The sequence below is a fragment of the Sardina pilchardus genome, chromosome 10, assembly GCF_963854185.1.
Source record: "Sardina pilchardus chromosome 10, fSarPil1.1, whole genome shotgun sequence".
In the NCBI taxonomy this organism is placed as follows: domain Eukaryota; kingdom Metazoa; phylum Chordata; class Actinopteri; order Clupeiformes; family Clupeidae; genus Sardina; species Sardina pilchardus.
In genome coordinates, this window is record NC_085003.1 from 16,533,637 (window position 1) to 16,556,975 (window position 23,339).

Genomic DNA, 23,339 nt, shown 5'->3' on the forward strand with positions numbered 1-23,339 from the left:
GTGTGTGTGTGCATGTGTATGTCTGTGCATGTGTGTGTGTGTGTGTGCGTGCGCGTGTGTGTCCTACCTGGACAACCTTCATTTGTACACTGCCAGGAGCCATGCTGACACACACTGTGGAAGAGAAAAGGGAAGGATGAATATGTGTATGTGTGTGTGTGTGTGTGTGTGTGTGTGTGTGTGTGTGTGTGTGTGTGTGTGTGTGAATATGGTTGCATGTAAAGCTGACTCTGACCCTGTACAGTATGTGTGTGAGCAAGTGTGTATGTTTGTGACGTACCAGGTGTTGCAGTCCTGAGAGATGCTGGATCCTGGGGGGTAACGCTTGCCTGTGTGCACACAGGAACACTGGGACACATCCACACACCTCTCACCATCCAGCACCTTACCAACTGACACAACATAGAGTGAGTTCAGAATTACAAACATGGACAGAGTCTAAATTATATATTCAAATTGTGTAAGTCTCTCTGTCCCCGTTTCTCTCCCACACACACATACACACACACACACACACACACACACACACACACACCTGGACAATTGCAGCCGTCCACACACTCCTCCCGGCACACCTCTGGAATGTTGAGGCTCTGGCAGGTGGTTGAGCAGGACTGAGCACACACACTATACTCCATTCCTACCGGACACTTGGGAGCTAAAACACACATGCACACATACAGTATATACATATACGGTACATATTCATATACATGCACCATCTGTACACAAACATTACACATACACAGAACATTTACATACAGTATGCCTACACACATGCAAAAACATCCTGCATATCTACACACGAAAGCATTTGAAAACACTGGATACCTAACTCATTTGCTGTCCTCTCACACACACTGTATATCCATATAGATATACATTCACAAACACAAAGACATCCATTGGCATGTAAACCCTGGGGCACGCACCACATCTGGCCTGCTCATTCCAGCCGTGCAGCGTGATGCCGTGATGGGCACAGGCGCGGGCGTACTCCTGCAGGACGTCGCACACACACTCCCTCTTGCCGCCGCAGTGACACACACTGCGCTCACACACCGACTGGAAGGCGGCCGGGTCCACCACGTGAGCGCAGTGCAGGAACACGGCGGAGGAGCGGAACACCTCACACTCGGACATGAGCTCCTGGTCATACACACCACACACACACATTACACATTACACACCCCACAAACACACACACACATCACTTCACACTCGGACATGAGCTCCTGGTCATACACACCACACACACACATTACACATTACACACCCCACAAACACACACACACATCACTTCACACTCGGACATGAGCTCCTGGTCATACACACCACACACACACATTACACATTACACACCCCACAAACACACACATTACACATTACACACCCCACAAACACACATATCACCTCACTCTGGGACAGGAGTTCCAGAGAGATACGAGACACATAACACACAAATGATGTATCAGGCAAACACAGATTATGTACACACACACACACACACACACACACACACACACACACACACACACACACCTTTGCTGTCTCCCCAGTGGCATTACAAGTCTCAGAGGGAGGAGTCACACGCTTGCAGGGTTCTGCTCCGTTCATCATCCAGGAGTTGGCAAAATCATATGAGTCGTCTGTTAAAAACCCTACACACACACACACACACACACACACACACATACACAAATAATATGAACACACACATATGTATATGAACATACACATTAGTAAGACGTACTAAACCTCTCACAAAACATCACCAAGGGTGTGTGTGTGTGTACAGTGTGTGTGCACCCACCCTCCCGTGAGGTGTAGTCGTCCTCAGGTAATCTGTTGTAGTTGCCGCAGAGGCCGCAGGTGCGGTTGCCATGGTGCTTGGAGAGTGTGATGTCAATGTTCTTGTCTCCGTCGATACGCACCGAGAAGCCAAACTCCTCACTCCACAGCCTCACCCCACCCAGCTCCCGCCCAGCAAACACAGAGCTGGAGGCATACGGAAGGTGGAGTCTACACACACACACACACACACAAACACACACACACACACACACACACACACACACACACACACACACACACACACACACACACACACACACACACACACACACACACACACACACACACACACCATTTAAAGTGTACCATTACTGTAAGCATTCACAAGCCTATGTGACCGAGTAAGCAAGATTCTACAATGCGATGCAACGCACAGCTGTAAACATGGCCACAAGATGGCGCCCTGTAGGACTCTCCACAATCACTCTCACGCATCTTGTTTATCATTGATCATATCATAAACATGACACACATCAGCACACACACACATACATGTATACACACACATACACACACACACACACACACACACACACACACACACACACACACACACAGAAGGACGCAGGCGGACGGCTTCTCCATGTGCATGTGTACACACCTCTCTTTGGGTCATCTCGTAAACACACACTTGTGATGCAATGACACATTTATGAGCACACCTTTGTAGGTCTTTCACTGTAATGATGACACCTGTATCATCCACTCAATTGTACTTTTACTGCAAATAAACAGGCTTGAGTTTTCCAGAATATGAACACACCTAGATCCATTACATCAAGTGTTTTGTGTGGGTCTGATACGTTCGACTTGTTAGGACACACTCTTACCTCTCAGCCCCGCGGGACAGAGTCCCATCCACTGACAGACGCAGCTCAAAGAACTCTCCCAGAAACAGAGTCACACCTTTCCGCTTGCCGTTAGAGAAGTCACCTGCACCCACACGTACAGACACACACTCATGAGCACAGACATCAGATACCTATGCAATTACGACATACTTTGCATGAGGGGACGTCACTGTGTTGAGTTGGATTTGTAGACACAGTATGCGTTTGGCCTTGTCTGCTTGTAAGTGTAGTCACGTGTGTGTGTGTGTGTGTGTGTGTGTGTGTTACCCAAGATGGTAAAGGTCCTCTTGTGGCAGTCTCCTGCCAGCATGTAGCTGCAGTCTCCAGAGAACTGGTAGAGAACTCCATCAAATGAATGGATATTCTGCCAGCCAAACACACTGCAGCGACCCGCCTCACCTACACACACACTCACATACACTGACCAGAAAACAGAGAGTTACCACACATACACAGTAACACTCACACACGCGCACGCACACACCACTCTTACATACAGTATGTGCACACACTCTCAAATACACATGTGCATTTGTATACACACACACACACACACGCACACGCACACACTCAAACACACTTACTCACATACACACACACACACACACTGATAAAGATACAGCGTTAGGTCTGTGAGACTTTATAACCAACTGCATTGTTAAAACTGAAACTAAATTATTTGATCATTTAAAGCCATTGACCTTGCTGTGTCAACACCATTGTTCTGGCATATTCCGGCTGAGAGGAAATGAAAACACACACACACATATACACACACGCACGCACACACACTCCGAACGTAAGCCAAACTCACCTGCGAAATGGAAAAGGATCACAAGAGTTCCTCTACTCCATCCAGTCAGTTTATTCCTCTCCATCTACAGAGCAAACACACACACACACACACACACACACACACACACACACACACACACACACACACACACACACACACACACACACACAAAACACTACATTTGATACATTTTTATGACAGATATCCTGCAGAATGATGGGGAAGCCTAGAGGAATGGACTCTCCTCTCAATATATGTCTGTGTGTGTGTGTGTGTGTGTGTGTGTGTGTGTGTGTGTGTGTATGTGTGTGTGTGTGTGTATGTGTGTGTGTGCATGCTTCTGCCAAGGACCAGCAACCCTCTGGCCCTGATCTTGATACTACAGCTTCCTTTTCCAGTGGAATAACAGAAATATTAACTTCAACATTGAAGTCTATGAGAAAACAAAGGAAATGGAGCTCCAAGCCTATAGAAGATATACAGCATCTCAGATATCACTCTGAGAATTCACACCTATTTACAGTTCTTACGATTGCATAAGCACAATTTTGAAAATAGGGCTCGTCTTTTTTCAAAACACCACACACTACACCACTACACAAAATTAGCAGAAAAAACTCTGATGATCTGGTAATGTTTGAATCGGTGACACACTAAATGTTCTCAGGTCTTCCAAAAGTGTCTCTTCCTCCTCTTCATCTCTGTGCTACATTGCCTTCAATTTCTGTTGTTGACCAGGGCTCACCTGTGTTCCGGGCCGTTCTAGCCTACTACATTTGGTTGGGCTGGTATAAATTTTGGGTGGACAACATAGCAAAGCGGTCAAATTCACCAGTCATCAGAATGTAAACAAATTGACAAAACACACAAAAATGATAATACCTATCTATAAAATTGTGCCCCAGAGTGTAGCACTGTCCATAAATACTGTAGCCCACGAGAGACAGATGAGCTTTAGGTTTTGAGCAACAGTGTGTCCATGATGTATCCAAAATGTAATACTGTATATTTATGACAAAAGTGTTTATAATGTCAGGTGAATGTTTGCTTTAGAGATGTGTTCATTTTGAATGTTGTGTGTCATTTTGCTGGAGATAGGAGGCATAGGGAAAATCAATGAAATCACATTTGCTCACGGAAACCATGAACTCACTAAGTGTCCATGAGACATTTTCAGAGTTCCAGTGACCAATTAAGCCTACTACAAATTAGCAAAAGACTTGAACTGAAATAATATTGTATACAAATTATTCAATGAGATTGTGAAATCATCAGTTGTGTCATAAATCAGTAATACATTATTCAAAAACAAGTAGGCCTATTATTTTTGAAAACAAAAGTATTGAAAATCAGTGTTTCTTCAAAACATCCTTGCTTTGGCAATATCTCTGTGATGAGGGGGAGATTGTTATCAGCCTTGTTGAAATGTTCTGGGTGTGCTGCACTAATGACATGGTTCTCACAGGCCGACCGCACAGAGGGGCTAAGTAGGAGAACACATTTTTTACATTGACATTTTTTTCAACCGAATTAGTAAGTGCTTGAATGAAATGTAAACAGCACTTCATATAGGCCTACAACAACAGAAGTGCAGGCATAGAGGTGTAGAAACAACATAGTAACCCTAAAACCCTTCAAATAGGTAGACTATAGACTACAAAGAGGGGAATGTCTGTACCTGGTTTGAACAATAGGCCTGCTTCATACAGTAAGTGTCAGTAATATAAGTCAGCTCTAATTGACATACAGCATGGCTATCTAATATGCTGTATATTATAGCAATTTTCCAAATCTGCACCTTTTGATCTTATACACTTCAACTTCAAAAATAAATTAATTAAAATTATGTCTCTAGTGAGTCATAGTATGCATTGTCTTTAATTTAAAAGGCATTCAGCTCAACCCTCTAACAGAAGCACATAACAATGAATCATCATAATTGGACTGTAGTAGTGTGTGCGTTTCAGTGTGTGTGTGTGTGTGTGTGTGAATATAGAAGTATGTATTTAAATCTTTAGAATGCTCAAAGGAGTGTGCAGGTCCATGAGAATTACAACTTCTGCCCTCCCTTGAATGAAATGCCTTTTCATGCATCAGCTAATTTTCTAATACAATAATGTGTGTGTGCGCATGCGTTTGTATGTGCGTGTGTGAGTGTGTGTTTGTGTGTGTGTGTGTGTGTGTGTGTGTGTGTGTGTGTGTGTGTGTGTGTGTGTGTGTGTGTATGGGGGGGTGGGTGGGTGGACTTACCTCTGTGTGTGAAGGAGAAAGTTGCAGGTGTCACTCCTTCGAATTCCCACGATTACCCTAATAAACACACTCACTCACGCTCTCATACACATCCAAGTCTCTCACACACAGAATCTGCCCTGGGAGAAGGGGCTGATTTTATACCCCAGTAGAGGAGAGGGAGGGTGGGGGTGGGGGGCAGAGGAAGAAGAGGGGAAAGGGGGCATGATAACGGAAAAAAACGAGTGTGATATCCGGCTCTCCCTTACTCCATCCACCTCTCTCCTTCTCACCTTCCCTCCCTCTCTCTCTCTCTCTCTTTCCCTCTCTCTCTCTCTTTCTCTCTCTCTCTGGGCACATAGTCATTAGGAACAATTGAAGGAAGTCTGGGTACAGAGGAATTGATGGATTAGTCTAGCAGTCACAAGAGATAAGACAGAACACACGCACAAGCACACACACACATGCTTGAGCGGGTGTGCGTATAGACAAACACACACACACACACCCACGCACGCATAGTCGCACTCCCACACACACACTTAGAAAAACACAGATATAACACACAGTAACACACAACGCTTCCTACACATCCCAAGCACACATATCAAGGTCACATAAAGCATAGGCCTCACATGATAAATACACCCCAGTCACCTACAGCGAACGCACCAGTGCCAAGCTAAATATGGGGCTCACATAGTCAAACATAAAGGCAGGTTCCATGTGAACTGATTGATTCTGATTTTACGTGCGACAGGATTACGTAACCATCCATCAAACTGTCATCAAGCCCACTGCCAAGAACAAAGTGTTAGAATACCACCCTGCACCCAAACATGCGACTATAAGGCCAGTGGTTTCAAACTTTCGGCCCGCAAGACAGTTTTTTTGCGGCTCCTTGGTTGATTCATGTTGCTAATGACATTTGACTCACATATCAATATTTTGCATTTCAATGAGTGTAAGAGCACTCAACATTTTAGTGGCAGAAAGCCAGGAAAAATGCGCTCATGAAGCTAGTTATAGCGGAGCAAAAGGCATAGTAATCTAATGGGGGGAACTGTTAGTGAATGACTGAAAGTAGACTATCGTCTGCCTGGAAAAGGCATGGTATTTATACAGTAAACGTCAGTCAAATACAATGGCAGAATGTCAAAAAAAATGCACAGTGTGTCCTAAAGCTAGAGTTGCTACTATTCATTCACTTGATGAAAGCATGGACATACTGTAGGCTGATGTTAAATGACAATGTGCAACTACTGTAGGCTACCGCGTCATCATGGGTTTAAAGTAATGAATGATACCAGAGGGTCCCCCATGCCCTACAGTATTACAACCGGCCCCCTTTAAGAAGACAAACTGGAAAGTGGCCCATGGGTAATCTGAGTTTGAGATACCTGCTGCACGAATATGATAGAGTCTCTCTCCCCTCTTTTTCTCATGTGTGTGTGTGTGTGTGTGTGTGTGTGTGTGTGCACGCATGCAAATGTGGCCCTGTTTCCGGTCTAAATCAAAGGGATCACCATTTAACTGCTCTAAGAGCCAAATACCAAAGGGCCTCGTGAGGAACATCATTCTAAATGTCTGTCTGTAATACTCCAGCCAGACATGAGGCTAAATATAAGAGGGCATAGGTGTTCTTGAGCTCACATAAAAGAGATAAGAGCCAACGCTATGGAATGAAATTACTGAAAAAACGTTTGTATGCCTGTAGATTATAGTTTGTACTTGTAGAAATGTTTTGTACTCGTAAAAAAAAAATGTGTGCATGAAAAATAATTTTGTATGCCTGTAGATTATAGTTTGTACTCGTAGAAATGTTTTGTACTCGTAAAAAAAAGATTTGTACATGAAAAATAATTTTGTCCTTGTAAAAAAATGTTTTTTTGTGTCTGTAACAAAGTTTTGAGCTTGTAATAAAAACCTGTCCTTGTAATAATTTTTTTTTTTTCTACCAACACAAAATCCTGGTACGAACACAAAACTTTTTTCTACAAGCACAGAATCCTGGTACGAACACATAGACCTAAAAGAAATCAGGTCACGTTAAGTGGAGGAAAAATCAAGGAGGCAAAGTAATTTTTACTTCTATGCAGAGCAATGGTCCCTTTTTACATTTCACTACATGTAAAATGTATGTGACAAATAAAAACACTTGAACTTGAACTTGAACTTAATTGGCCGGTGGATTTGTGGTGATTGGCTACTTTGAGATAGCAGTGTTGTGATTGGCTGGCTACTTTGAGATAGCATGGTGATTGGCTAATTCCAAAAAAGTTCCAAAAAAAGTTTTGTGTTCGTACCAGGATTCCGTGCTTGTAGAAAAAAGTTTTGTGTTCGTACCAGGATTCTGTGCTTGTAGAAAAGAGTTTTGTGTTCGTACCAGGATTTTGTATTGGTAGAAAAAAAAAAAATACTACAAGGACAGGTTTTTATTACAAGCTCAAAACTTTGTTACAGACACAAAAAACCAAGGACAAAATTATTTTTCATGTACGATTTTTTTTTTTACGAGTACAAAACATTTCTACGAGTACAAACTATAATCTACAGGCATACAAAATTATTTTTCATGTACACATTTTTTTTTTACGAGTACAAAACATTTCTATGAGTACAAACTATAATCTACAGGTATACAAACGTTTTTTCAGTAATTTCATTCCACGCAAGTCAGTGAGTTTGACATCTCCAGTGCACACTGTGATACAGGGAGCACTTGTATTGCTGCACTGTAAGTGATTGTGGATGGATAAATAATATGGAACATGTTACACTCTCTACATTTTCTATAATGTTCTTTAAACAGATCTACCCCCAGGTGTTTTACATTAGGACCAAGGTAAGATACCAACTACTGTATATGATCAAGCAGACACATGACGCAGAGAAAATCCACATTGTAGCTACACTTCAGTCACATCAGACTAATAGATCTCAGCTGCATCAGTCTGACATTCATAATTGAACAGCTGTAACCAGACAGGTGCATACTGGGACGTTTGCATTAAAGCACCACCCTCCAAACATCACCAACACAGCCCAACTGACACTGATGAAGGAAAGCTATTAACTTGTGTCATGTATCAATACTGTCTTTACATGTTTGAATAAAATGGGCAGAAACCATTTTTGAAATGGTGCCAGACAAATGGCACCATGGGTGCCATTTGGTTGTTTTTTTTTGCCTGGTTTAGCAAGCCTAGCATCATCCATTAATGGAGATGGAATGCCCTCCCTCTCCCCAGTTTTATATAGTCTAATACTTCCATGCCTGAAACCTCATATGGCATATGATTTTTTTCAGTTCAATACGCCTACATTTCAGCATCAATCTTTGTGTGTGGAGCACAGACTGGGTGGAGCCCACTATTTCCCCTCCATCACCATGTACTGTATGTATGATGATATCAGTCCCCTTGAGCTGAGAATGGGAGAGTGGTTCTTTAAGACAGGAATAGCAGTCATACTGTACATGACATGTTCCAAGTGTGGGGAGATCCACACATATGTGGGCTTTATACCTCGCAGCCAATCAGCCAAGAATAAAACATGTGATGCAGGATAATGTTTTGTGCAAATGAATGAATGAATGAATGAATGAATAAATGAGTGAGTGAGTGAGTGAATGTGTGATTTCTGTGTTTCTCTCTCTCTGTACTGTATGTGTGTGCGTTTCCCCTCTGGCGTGTTGTGTGAGTGTGCTGCATCTTATGGACACCATGTGTCGCTCGCCTCTCCCATGTATTGATCGCTGGCGGGGGTGACGTCATTGCCATGAAGCCCGGAGCCGGCGTTGTAACGGTACGCAGGAGATGCAGGATAGATGGACGGTAGAGGTGTAAGTGACGGCTGGACCGGTGATGTCATCATAAACAAACCACGTGAAATCATTTATGTGAATAAATGAAAAAAATTCGACTTCGTACAGATCGAATAAGAAGGAGCGAGAAAATAGGAGAGAGAGGGAGACAGAGACAGAGAGAGAGAGAGAGACAGAGAGAGAGAGAGAGAACTTCAGTGTGAGGCGCCGTGCAGAAGAAAGCGCAATCAAGCAGAGACTAACGGAGGCAACTGAGCAGTGGGTTTCGGTCGTTCAGCGCGTGCATATATTGCAGAAGCGGCAGCAGCACCGGATCCTGAGCACGCGAACTGTGTGATGGCGGCGCTGACGGGAGGGGAGATGTGTGTCAAATACCTCATGTTCGCCTTCAATTTCATATTCTGGGTGAGTGTTTTGCTAGACTTTGGGGGGTGCTTTGGTGATGAATGGACTGTTCTGGGACACACACGTAGTACAAATGCACACATGCAAACACACACACACACACACACACACACACACACACACACACACACACACATATATATGAACACATACATACTATTCCATCAATGTGTTTTTACTCTGTAGCCTCTTTACTGGGTAATTGCTTTCTGCCGGTAGTTTCACTGTAAAGGTTATCATGGAATGGTAGCAAGCAGTGTACAGATGACCTGATTCCACCACGCTCATCTTCCTCCTCTTCAAGGTTTATGTGGGCCAAGCGCGGCCCAATTGTCTAATCTGAGGTTCTATTTATAGCTCACGGTAATCCCACGAGCAAACTCAGATTACATGGCAGTGTGTGTGTGTGTGTGTGTGTGTGTGTGTGTGTGTGTGTGTGTGTGTGTTAGAGAGAGAGAGAGAGAGAGAGCGAGAGAGCAATGTGCATGTCCGTGTTCGTTTGAGCGTTGGAGAGAGAGGGCGCGCGTGCATGCGTAATAGGTGAAAAATCAAATGAGAGAACGAGAGAATAGAGGAGGCACTTTGGATATCACCCACGAATGATGAATTATTCAAGCAAGCCCCTATAGCTCTCTCTCTCACACACACACATACACACGCGCGCGCGCGCACACACACACACACACACACACACACACAATTAGAGATAAAGAGAGGGAGGGGGGTTTATTTTCAATGTTTTAATCTTATTTTTTAATTTGAAGTTAAATTGATTATTGACATGAAAACAGTTATTGCGCTGTCATTTAGGCTACCTGTCGTTACTAGTTCCGCCCTCTCGCCCATGATGAATATGGCGGGCACTTACGGACAGATGTGAAGAACTGTGACGTGTGTGAAACATTCAGTCGCCTATGCTCAATTTTTTTAATGGAGAGAACATAATGTTTACTATGCTATTTCTTGAAATATGCAGTTTATGGAGGCAGAGGCCAGCCTGATTAAAAACCTGATTCAACTTCATTTGGAAGCCGCCATAGCCTTATCATAAATAGGATGCCCAAAGCTATAATCAGTCATTATGCTCACATTGTGACATACAGTATAGCCTACTGACAAATTTTGCATGATCAACCGCGACTGGGGACGTTTCCGCCCATTTTACCTGAGAGCCGTACAACGGCCAGAATTTACTTTCAGTTTTCTCCTCTGAAGAGAAGCTTGTAGCAAACGGATTCTAACGTTCTAACGCTAAGCGTAAAAGAAAGTTAGTGTAGTCAACTCGAATTGTTGGTTTAACAGGAGTATCATGGGACTCGTTGGAGGCTTCAGATGTCTTAAGTATCTCATGTTTGTCTTCAACGTTCTTTTTTGGGTATGTCCCCGTATTTTTGTATTGGTCTTACCTTCATCCACGGAATCTCAACATTGCTTGTGTTAATGTTTTACCCAGTAGTTGTTATTTCTGTGCAGGCTAAGCGCTGACATATTAGCTGGTAAGAATGCCTTTTGTGTAGAAAGTGATTTTCTACTTACTACTGTCACCATTCGCTTGGGGGTTGAATCAAATGATAGCTGCAGTTTCCTTTTAAGTGCATAAACACAGTGGGTTCTTAAGGCATTTCCGGTGGCGCAAAAAACAACATTGAGCTAATTATAATGTGAGGACAAACAAACGTACATTTAAAAAAAGTATTAAAGTCAACAATATGTGGAGCATTACGCTAAAAAGGTTAGTTTCTTAGGGTAGGTTGTAGATGTGGTTTCTGCGTGTACAGCGGCAAACACATAGCCTACTCAGAATACTGCGGTCCCATGATGCAGGTTCAGAAAATCTGCGGGTAGACCAAGTAGCAGGCACAGGTCTGAACTCAATGTATTGCCATGTAACCGGATCATGAGTGTTTTGAGACGGAGACGTTGTGAGTGGAAAGTTTAGGCTTCTGTATGAGACTGTAGTCGGAGAGGATTTTTTTTTTATTTCCAGCAAATTGTGTCGCCCTCTCTTTTGGCGAGTAAAGCATAAGCACGCGCATGGCCCAGTTTTAAAATCCAGAATGAGGTCATATCGGGGAGGGAGGGCGAAATTTAAAGTAGAGAGTGTGTGCGTGTGTGATCTTTCAACTGGAAAATTGTACTCGGTCAAAATTACGGATGTTGTCAGCCATTGATGTAATATTGTTAAAGTATGGTGATGAATTTGTTGCTTGTGTCTCCCACTTTCATAAACACCTTCATTATACATGGTGTCCTTATATGAACCCTAATATCTCTCTCTCTCTCCCCCCTCTCTCTCCCTCTGTGTGTGTGTGTCTCTCTCTCTCTCTCTCTCTCTCTCTCTCTCTCTCTCTCTCTCTCTCTCGGGTAGTTGGCAGGCTCAGCTGTGTTTGCTGTTGGACTCTGGCTCCGGTTTGACGCCAAAACCAAAGGCCTGTTCGAAGGAGAGGGCTCACCGTCTGTCTTCTTCACAGGTGAGCCAGTGTGTGTGTGTGTGTGTGTGTGTGTTTGGCAAAACCATGTTTCCGCATAATAATCTACACATGCATATCTGGCCATGTTTCTCACCCTCACTGATATGCCCAGCCCCTTGACACATATGCTGCAGTGCAAAGTCTAAAGTCCAATTCATGGTTGGAAGTGGCTAGTTATAGTTGATGTGTGCGGTGCACATAATGATGAATTGTTGCACCAGGGCATACAAGAATGAATTATCATATGGACTGGTATATGATATCTGTATATGCCTGTATATATTCATCAGTATTTACAGTATACAGTCTATTGTGTACCATGATGACGTCCTACTCAGATGTAAATAATTCAAAGCAGGTCAGTGAACAATAAACTGTTGTGCTTTTCAGGGAAGGTTTTCCCAGCTTTACTCGTACACTGTAAGCTCAGCTCGAGAGGGTTGGCAAGCAACTCAGGCACCCAATATGGAAGCATTAAGGAAAGGGCAACTGTTGTGATGTTTTTTTCTCTCAAGGCAAACATTTTGTCTGTTGGTGAAGAGCAGTCTAAACACTCTGAAATGGCCTTCTGGAGGCTGGAGAGAGGCACACGAATGTGAGATGTGTGTGTGTGTGTGTGTGTGTGTGTGTGTGTGTGTGTGTGTGTGTGTGTGTGTGTGTGTGTGTGTGTGTGTGTGTTGTGCATGCATGTGTGTACTGTATGTGCGTATGTGTGTGTGTGTTTGTGTGTGTGTGTGAGAGAGAGACAGAGAGAGAGGGCGAGAGAAAGATAGTGTGTGTGTGTGTGTGTGTGTGTGTGTGTGTGTGTGAGCGTGTGTGTGTGTGTGTGTGTGTGTGTGTGTGTGTGTGTGTGTGAGCGTGCCCTTTGGCTAAATGAGGTGCTTGACCTCTAGTGGAGAGGTGTGTGAATGCCAGAAGGGAACGCTCTCTGTATCTGTCTATCAAAGGGCATTGGGCCGGCGCGTCTCTGGCACAGCCTGTGGGAGACACAGAGCAGACTCCATCACACATGCAGCACTTCGCTCTGCCTTTTGTGTGTGCTGCTCTGTGAATTGTTTGTACGCTTTTGAAAAAAGGAGACCTAGATTCAGAAAACTTCTGTAAGCAGTTCAGCAAAACTGTACAATGTGGTTTTCGTATCAAGGGGAAAGGGCTTTGTATTTGTGTGGGGGGTGGGGGGGTGGCTAGTGCGGTTGAGTGTTATTTTGTGTGAGTCTCCCTTGTATATATTCTTCTAGCCAAACAGAACTCCTTTCCTCCAGCTGTTCCTCCCAAATGTTAACTTGATTTTGCTGATGTAAGATTTGCAGTTGGAAGCAACTGTAATTGTATACGCCAAAGTAGTGTGTGTAAAGTATGCGTCAGATTGTGTTGTGTTGATTTTCTCTTTTTTTTTTTCAAAGTCCCTGAAGGGAAGTTCAGTGGTGCTTGTGTTCTTGGTTTTCAAACTGTTTTTCAAACCACTCTCAGTATGAGTCACTTGTTAGTAGGGCTGCACAGTTCATTGATTTTTAATCAGAATCGTAACTGAATCTGATTCTGAAATGTTAACATATGGCAATTGGCTTATCTCAAAGGCTGCAATTAATCAGGTAGTTTGCAACTCTGTCCAAATTGTCATCGTCTTTGTGTGACGGACAGTGAAGCGCACCTATCAGGAGTGCTGTGCTTCACACCAATCAGAAGAGGCCCAACTTACAGTTTTTTCCAATTGCTAACACACTAAAATGACATTCATAGCACAATTATTCAAACTGACACACAGAGAGCAACACATCCTCTCAAGTGTCCAAATGTCTAAACACATTTTCAGCTTTACACACATTTTGCAATGCAAAATGGCACTTTTTGCATGCACTGAACACAGTTTTCTGCATAAGACACAAAAATCTGACATAAAGTCACATGTTTGCAGTTTCAAAACAATGCCATCCAAGATAACACACATGAGCTAATTGACCAATACGTGTGCCACCTAGCCAAACACCTCAAATCTTACAGTAATTTATACCACTTCCATCAGGAGGTAAGCACTATGAAAAGACCACAGGTAAGGTGAGGCAAAGCAACTTTATTTATATAGCACATTTTGTCCAGCAGGGCAACCCAATGTGCTTCACAAAGATAAAAACAATACAGTAAAACCATTGAACAACAAGCACCTTTTTTACAACAAGAATGGAAGACTTTGCAGGGAGAGAGAAGAGGGAGAGTGAGAGAGGGAGAGTCCAATATACTGTAAATATACTATACTTGCTGTGCATACTGTATGTTGCACTGACTTGGTGAAAAGAAAGTTTGAACAGCATGCATCTGTATCTGCAAATATTTATGTGCACGTAAAGAACTTTCTACAATTTATACTATTTTAGTATTATGGCAAAGCATACTAAAGATAAGAGTGTTTTCCATTATGACCAACAGTGTGTATTTGCTGAGACAAAAATCTTGTGAAAGAATGAAGTGTGTGCCATGTGGTGCAAAAGTTTGATTTTGGTAACGTTATATGCAGTTTTGGTTGCAGTGCTTCATTTTGCTAGGTAGATTGAGGTATTTTGCAATTTGGGGTGTGGTTTTGTGAATTGTGTGTGAATTTTCAAAATTGTGTGCGAGTTTTCAAAATTGTGTTTTAGCAATTGGAAAAAACTGTAATGCAATATCTGTCAGAATCTCAAAATCGTGCAGCCCCAAGTATGGCCCTTCATAGCTTAACATGCATGTGCAAACATAATGTACAAAAACAACCTATTGTGTGTGTGTGTGTGTGTGTGTATGTGTGTGTGTGTGTGTGTGTGTGTGTGTGTGTGTGTGTGTGTGTGTGTGTGTGTGTGTGTGTGTGTGTGTGTGTGTGTGTGTGTGTGTGTGTGTGTGTGTGTGTGTGTGTGTGTGTGTGAATGTGTGTGCGTGCGTGTCTGTGTGTGTAGGTGTGTATATTCTGATTGCCGCAGGAGCTCTGATGATGGTGGTTGGTTTCCTCGGTTGCTGTGGAGCCATTCAAGAATCACCATGCATGCTGGGACTGGTAAGACACTCGTGTGTGTGTGTGTGTGTGTGTGTGTCTCCCTTTCCTTCTTCCTCTGTCTATCTCTCTCTTTCTCTGTCCTGAGAACAGTGCTTCCTGTGGTCAGTGATGGTGAGGCCAGTAGGGGCTAGCGGTGATTAACAGTTTACAGCCTTAATCCTCTGCCACCTTCTGTCCTTCTCACAGCCAAAGGCTTTGTATGTGTGTGTGTGTGTGTGTGTGTGGGGGGGGGTGTACTGTGTAGGTGTGAGTGTGAGAGTGTAGTGTGTGTGTAGTGTGTGTGTGTGTGTGTGTGGACGGACCGTGAACCGTGAACTATGAACCTGCAGGAGAAAGAGGGAATCAGGTGTGCGTGTGTGTGTGTGTATATCTGTGTGTGTGTGTGTGTGTGTGTGTGTGTGTGTGTACAGTATATCTGTGTGTGTGTGTGTGTGTGTGTGTGTGTGTGTGTGTGTGTGTGTGTGTGTGTGTGTGTGTGTGTGTGTGTGTGTGTGTGTGTGTGTGTGTGTGTTGTCTAAACTCCACTGCTGTGTGTCCCCTCTCTCTGCAGTTCTTCTTCTTCCTGCTGGTGATCTTTGCCGTGGAGGTGGCAGCTGGAATCTGGGGCTTCTCCAATCAGAGCAAGGTCAGCTGCCCCGACCCGCCCACCTCTGACCAATCAGATCACACCTGGCTAACAGGATGGGTTTTAGCCACACACATCCACACAACACACACACACACACACGCTAACACATATCTCTATGTGCACATTTTTCTGAAGCAGAGATGTAGGGCAATGGAAGAAAGATCAAATGCTATATCGGAACAAGTTTCTGGATTCGTCAAAGAGTTTTCAGGCAGAGTCAGCAGTCAGTCAGGAATCTTTCAGAGAGCTTTATTTTCGGTACCGGAAACGTACAGTGAGACGACCCAACGCAGTCTGACGATATAATACAAAGGTACACTTGTTATACAGTCTCAACTAATATGCATCAGCATGTGGTATGCAAGCACAATCAACACAACATGTTTTGCCCCGCAAGGTCGTATCCCGAAACGACCGCCATCTGTAGCATGTTTCTAGGTCTGACCTAACCACAGCAGATAATCAGAGACGCCCCCCTGGTCTGAGGACCACTTAGCTTTCTCCTGGTTCCGGCTACCTAATGCTTCCCCGGGGGAAATGATCTCATCCAGTATCAGTATATCTAATGTAGGTCTCACACCTTGTCCTAACCGGATCCTAGCGAGCGACTGTCAATGTTGTCTGTCTACACTGAATCCGTTAAATATGCCATTGTGTTGCGTCACGGGCTTCCATATTTCTCATTCAAAATAGCAGAGTAATGCGAGCGACAAAAAGAAAATAGAAGCAGGGCGTCCGACAAAAGTTCTCTCAAAAACGTTGCGCTGCTCGTGTCGCTTCAGTCAGGACACTCCAATTGAAAACAATGCAATTAAATGGATTTTATCACTATGGTTCGCTCTCGTCGCGTTCGGTTAGGACAAGGTGTCAGGTTCAGTCAGAGCTTGAGACACAGCCTCATATTTCTATTCACCATTGTTCCTGTTCATCTTACAGTAATATCAGCTGTCAGTGTGCTTGATACCTTAGGTATAGACGCTGTGCACTTTTCGCTGTAATTTGCATTTTTCCATGCTGTAAGCAGCGTGTTATGCAAGATAGTGTCACTGACGCGATCCCTTCAGTAACGAGCAGCGGGGACAAGTTCCTCCGGTTCTCCCATCAGTCTCTCCATGTTAGTAAAGGAGCTGTGATGTGCTTGGGCATGTTTGGCTTTCGCCAGTAACGACATCGCCTGCGCTGTCTCAGAAGTGGACTGATGATCTTTTCAGCTTGTATTATATACTATATTATATTTGGTGTAGCATGTACAGTATGCTATCAGTGATCAAATCAATTAGATACAGGTAGAAACAGACAATGAAACAGAAACCTCACATTTGCATCTCGCATTTGAGTGACATTATATTCCCAACTCATGATGATGATGAAAAATGATATTATTGTTATTATTATGTATATAAGGGATTGGTATAGTTGAAAGATCTGCTTGTGTGAGTCGCCAGCTCATCTCCACATAACTGTGTGTGTGTAGCACTGTGCTGTGTGTACAGTAAGTGTATGTGTGTGGGTGTGTAGGGTAGTGTAGCGTAGCGTAGTGCTGTGTGTGAAAGACTGAAATGAAATGAGATTCTGCAGCCTGAGGCTCTTTACTACGGCTTCATTCGGAAAGGGAGAAAGGGAAAAGGGAGGGGTGACCCTGTGCCAAGGCAGCTCTTCACTCAGATACAGCTCGCCTTCACCAGTGCTAGCCTGACAGAGGGAGTGTGTGTGTGTCTGTGTGTGTCTGTGTGTGTGTGTGAGAGAGAGAGTGTGCGTTTGTGTGTATGTGTGTGTGTGTGTGTGTGTGTGTGTGTGTGTGTGTGTGTGTGTGTGTGTGTGTGTGATACAGACAGAGAGAGAGAGAGAGAATCTGTCTGTAAAGAGAGTGTGTTTGTGTGAGTGAGATATGTGTTTAATAAGAGAGCGTGTGAGCATGTCTGTGAGAGAGCCAGAGGCACGGTGTTTATTTTTAAGTATGAGAGAGACAGAGAGAGAGAGAGAGAGAGAGAGAGAGAGAAGGAGGTTGTGTGTGTATGTGCATGTTTTTGTGTGTGTGTGTGTGTGTGTGTGTGTGTGTGTGTGTGTGTGTGTGTGTGTGTGTGTGTGTGTGTGTGTGTGTGTGTGTGTGTGTGTGTGTGTGTGTGTGTGTGTGTGTGTGTATTGTGAGCCAGCCTCAGCTCTGTGCATGAGTGCATCTCATTCATGCTCACAGGCTCCCATCTGTAGTAGTTGAGCTGTGTGTTCAGAGTCACTGTTAGCCAGCAGAACGTGACCTTGGTTATGAGATAGGCCTGCCACAGAGAGTCACACACAGGCTACAGTTCAGCTCTGTGAGACGGCAGCACATTCATTACTTGTGCTAAAAACATGTGGCTGTATGGATATGAAAGATAAGGCCACAGTGTTAGTCTTAGTTACTCTTGACAATTTTATCTCCTGAGAATTTTAGCAGAGGGTGAGAGTGTAAGGTCAACAAAGAGAGAGAGAAGTGAAGGCACGATGTGTTGAAGTAAAAAATAATTTCGTTTTTTGTGCTCAGAGGCTAGTTTGGTGGCAACACGTACAGTAGGCCCTTTTTAAAACTGTTTCGCCACGCTCAATTCAAGGCTTTTTACTAGGGCTTTCGAAATAATTTAATTCATTTCGATTAATTAATTACAGAAAGATTAACACGTAGGAGTTTGTCAAGTCTGAGGTATCACCTCAATGTAAAGCAATCCGGAGGCACCAATTAACACTGATCTTGATGATAATAATGCTAGCCGCCAGCCTATCATAGTTAACTTTGCAACGTCTGGAGTCTATAATGTCGGTTTGGCTCTTCATTGGTTCACTCATCTGGCAAAATTGTTTTTAAAATGTTCATAGCAAAAATCGATTCTTGCATTTAATTTAAATTAATTAATGACAGAGTACGTAATTCAATAGATTATTGCTTGACAGCCCTACCTTTTCCCTACATTCCCTACATTTCCTTTTGCTTTCCAATGTGCATATAGGTCACATGTAGTGTAACTTCTACACACACACACACACACACACACACACACACACACACACACACACACACCCTTATGTTCCTCTTCAATATATGGAAATTATGTTGTTGTGCATATTTGTAACGCTGACATGACTTTTATGTATGTGTGTGTGTGTGTGTGTGTGTGTGTGATGCAGGTGGTGGATGATATCACTCAGTTTTACAGGGAGACCATTGAAAACTATAAGGAGAGGCGCGAGGAGGCCCTGAAGAAGACTCTCACTCTTATACAGCATGGGGTAATGCCTAATGAATACACAAACAGAGACACACATAACACACACACACACACACACACACACACACACACTCTCATACACATCCATGAGCTAACTGACTAGATACGCACTCTCTTCCACTTGCCACAGTAACACAAGTTACATGTTCATTAATGACTGTGATGTGTGTGTGTGTGTGTGTGTGTGTGTGTGTGTGTGTGTGTGTGTGTGTGTGTGTGTATGTGCAGCTGAACTGCTGTGGTCCATCTACAGTCCAGTTTGAGTTTGATGCCGAGACCTGTCCCAAGAGGCAGGGCCTGGATGAATTCATCACCAAGGTAACGTGCTGCAGCCCCAAACCGTGGGTCGCCATGGGAACCCTATAAATAGGCAGCGCTCACGACACACAGACGTGGCTGAGAGCCAGCTCGTCCCACGGCGCCTTGTGACATTTCACAGTGCGGCGGCGACGCGCGCGATACAAGAATGAAATAGCTGCCTAAAGCTGCCTGCCAGCCAGCGCAGCAGGGCGCTCTCCACATAGCTCAGGAGGAGAAGGCCATTGCTGTAATCTTGTTCATAATGCAGCTAAATCAACATAATACTGCTGCTACCGATACCCATTAGTACAGTGCACAGGACGGGTGTGGATAGCAAGACGTTTAGACAGAGACACATACATTAGTATAATAGCTGACTCATCTCTTCTGAGCAACGTGGAGATCCAGGAGATTACCTGTTCCTCACCTTACTTGTTCACTGTGTCACATGCTCTGGTGTTTCAAAGGCTCCTTCCTCCTCCCCATTATACCCATTTCACTAGTAGCTTTAAGCTCATCATGCTCGTTCGCCTAAGAGGCCATCAATATTGCAGATTCGCAATCTCTGCTTTAGGCAACCCAGGACTATGGCCAGCGACCAAACATGCTTCAGTCTCTGAACATAACACCGATAATGTGATACAAAACTTTAGCCTGAAAGCCAGCTTGGATTTACCCACAAAATTTGAGGTTGGGGAATTCGATCTACAGCTGTGCGCAGTCTGCGCACCAATCAAATCATCTGGTGGGCTTTATACGATGATAGACAGATGATATAGGCAACAGTGCCCAGTCATTCACTTCACTTGAGCGCACCTCTGTTTATTTTGTTTACTAAAAAAGCCTACCGCTTGAAAACAGTGATTAAGGCATTTTTTGGAGAAGAGAGATGTTTTTGGCTGTTCTCCCTACAGGATTCACATATGCCGTATACCCGTCGCTCTGATTGGTTAGGTCTGTCCAGTTGTGTGTAGAGACATTTCCCTGTATCACATGAAACTGGCCTCATAATCACACCCCAATGGTGCATGCAGCTCCAGACTCAAATTCTCAATAGAGTTGATTCTGGCTACGTCAGGCTGGCGAAACACATCAAATTCCTGCAGCTACCCTGAATGGGTGTTGATGTCTACCACTTGACTCGCCTTAACATTTGATATTGCAGTCTTGATCATATTTTATTCCATCATATTAGCTAAATGTACGTAGTGCCTAGCTATCGATATGGAGTAATGGCGACTGCTCTTCTTGTTTCAGTAGCCTAAACACTGACTCAGCTTGTACTTAGCTGTCAAATGACACTTGAAGTTAATCAGATGAATAAACACCAGCTGCCTCTCTCTCCTCCCTCCCCCTGTCTCCTCAGAGTTGCCCGGACGCCATTGATGAAGTCTTCAACTCCAAACTCCACATCATCGGCGGCGTGGGGATCGGCATTGGGGTTGTCATGGTAACGGCCTTTCACAGTCTGCCCTTTGTGCTCCTCATTGGGTGGTCAATCGAGGCCATTATGAGATCAGAGTCACTTCCCTGTGTGTCATTGCATTACAAGTAGGGTTGTTAAAAGCAGGCTGATGCTGGATGATGATCTCATAATGAGCCTTGATGGTCATGCATCTGTATAGTGACTTATATTACCTAAAATCATTTAAACGGTATCACTCATCTGATAATGACAAACACAGTTGTAATGATAATGGTTTATGATGCATATAAATTCTGTCATAATATTCCAGCCATTGGAGAGCCCGGTTAAGAATCTTAGTCCGATATGTTTAGTCCGATAATTATGCCATGAAACATTTAAAATATCATCAGATAATGATAATAGATGATTATGACACAGTGATGGTGTTAACTTCACCAGTTGTCTTGATTACTCTGAGAGTGATCAAGTTAGTATTTCTGGTTTTGGGATGCTCCTCAGTGTGATATGTTCAGAACTGATAGGGTTATTGTGGTTTATCTCCCTCAACAATGGAATTCTCTTCTCTGATTGGCTAATGGGGTGGCCATTAACTTCGTATAACCTGCTACCTTCGAAGTAGTTCCCGTATCACACTTGAATATTAATTCGCCAAACTCGTTGCGAAGTTTAAATGAACTGTCACGTTGCATCCAAGCTGAAATACAGACGTGCAGAACCATAGTAACATTGTAGCATATGACGGAGGTGGATTGTAGCTAGTTGGATGTCATGTAGGCTATAAAAGTAGCGATCTTTCAAAGTTAAAGTTAATCAGAATCCTGGGAAATGCCCGCTTGACAACGGCAGAGATAGAACTAACGATTGGCTTTTGGCCGTAGCAACCAGCCATTTAGAACTAACGACTGGCTTTTGGCCATAGCAACTATCCATTTAGAACTAGTAACGGCAGTTTTGTCCTGCAAGTAGAAAGTTGATATGTGGCGGAAAGTAGTCCCACAGTCAAGACAGTTTTAGCGATGTTAACGGACGCAACGGTGGAATAAAACTATGTTCTAAATATACAGGTTATGAATACAAACGGGAGATAAGCGGGATAACGGCCTTCGAGGTCGACCGGTTCGATGGAAATAATGGCACGGCGGAGGTAACTCCGTCTCCGTGCTTCGCACGTCGCCGGAGTTCTAGACCTCCACCTAGCCATTATTTCCATCGAACCGGTCACCTCGTCGGCCGTTATCCCTTACTTATTATGCAGATGTGTTAGGTGTAATTGCTGCTATAGGTCTTTGATAGTTCATCTCCTCCGCATGTTTTGAGCCAAATAGAGTTGTTGTTGTTTATGGTGATGTTTATTCTGTTGTGGTTTATTGCAGATCTTTGGGATGCTCTTCAGCATGATGCTGTGCTGTGCCATCAGAAAAACCAGAGAAATTGTGTGAGGGGGTCATCACCATAGATACGACCTGAGTGTTTGTGTTGCATGATGTCTGTCCTGAAGCACTCAAACATGACCTCATCCTTGGGGGAAGCCAATCGGATCACAGCGAGAGCCACGTGATGGCGGGCCAGCTAGGGCGTATCAGTGTTCCGCAGGTGGGTGAAGACCGCACATCTGTGCCAATCGTTAGCTAATTTTAGGGTACACTCCTCCCACCTGAGCAAAGCTGATTCGCTAGTACCTGCACCATCATGCTTTGCCTGATTGGTTGGAACTCACATCCTTTTCTGAATGCTGCAATCTGATTGGTTGGAGTCCTGATCAGTGACCATAGTTTCTATGTAAATGATGATACTCTGCACATTGTGAGCGCCTTTGAGTTTGACTCTTTTATAACTTTTTTTCCTTTGTGTTTTATATCAATCATGAGGTATTTTTAAAACGAACCTGTTCAAATTGTGTTATACATCGTGTTTTTTCTTATATTGTTATGAACTTTATACATGATCTATCTTATCTAAAACATGTTTTCTTGCACTTAACTCTGTCAAAAGAATAAATGTCATGTCTGACCACAACATAATGTCTGTTTACGTGTGTGTGTGTGTATGTGTGTGTGTGTGTGTGTGTATGTGTGTGTGTGTACTTACTGTAATGACTTGAGGTGTTCAAGGGTTACCTCTTGCTATTTTACTAACACATTGGTAACAGATACAGTAAAGTTGTGAGGAACACTTTAACTTTTCTAACACAGCTGTCGTAGGTGTGAGAAAGAGGTGAGAAGTGTTGAGACAGCTCGACTGGGCAAAACTCCTTGAGGAGGGGCATCT

General features: G+C 43.6%; 2 protein-coding genes across 4 annotated transcripts in view; one reads left to right on the forward strand and one right to left on the reverse strand.

The window, feature by feature from the left end:
• Positions 1 to 5,853, reverse strand: part of vwf (von Willebrand factor) — a 31,977-nt gene extending 26,124 nt beyond the window's left edge. The window contains exons 1-11 of one of the 2 annotated variants that reach the window (XM_062546973.1): positions 5,752 to 5,853; positions 3,520 to 3,583; positions 2,973 to 3,125; positions 2,685 to 2,787; positions 1,814 to 2,022; positions 1,543 to 1,661; positions 1,301 to 1,321; positions 933 to 1,128; positions 536 to 658; positions 281 to 392; positions 68 to 114 (exon numbers count right to left, since the gene is read on the reverse strand). In XM_062546973.1, the coding sequence (XP_062402957.1) occupies positions 68 to 114; positions 281 to 392; positions 536 to 658; positions 933 to 1,128; positions 1,301 to 1,321; positions 1,543 to 1,661; positions 1,814 to 2,022; positions 2,685 to 2,787; positions 2,973 to 3,125; positions 3,520 to 3,583 (1,147 nt within the window). In that variant the 5' untranslated portion in view covers positions 5,752 to 5,853. Of the gene's footprint in view, positions 1 to 67; positions 115 to 280; positions 393 to 535; positions 659 to 932; positions 1,150 to 1,300; positions 1,322 to 1,542; positions 1,662 to 1,813; positions 2,023 to 2,684; positions 2,788 to 2,972; positions 3,126 to 3,519; positions 3,584 to 5,751 lie in introns of both variants that reach the window. The other variant, XM_062546972.1, reaches the window with a different exon arrangement.
• Positions 5,854 to 9,526: 3,673 nt separating this feature from the next.
• On the forward strand, positions 9,527 to 23,086 carry cd9a (CD9 molecule a). 2 transcript variants are annotated; one of them, XM_062547837.1, is made up of 8 exons: positions 9,527 to 9,961; positions 12,330 to 12,432; positions 15,357 to 15,454; positions 16,005 to 16,079; positions 19,242 to 19,343; positions 19,571 to 19,660; positions 21,009 to 21,092; positions 22,445 to 23,086. In XM_062547837.1, exons 1-8 carry the CDS (start codon positions 9,893 to 9,895, stop codon positions 22,508 to 22,510), a joined length of 687 nt encoding a protein of 228 aa, XP_062403821.1. In that variant the 5' UTR covers positions 9,527 to 9,892; the 3' UTR covers positions 22,511 to 23,086. The 2 variants fall into 2 exon arrangements, with proteins under 2 accessions (XP_062403821.1, XP_062403822.1); XM_062547838.1 differs by lacking the exon at positions 9,527 to 9,961 and adding an exon at positions 11,126 to 11,336.
• Positions 23,087 to 23,339: the final 253 nt, after the last annotated feature.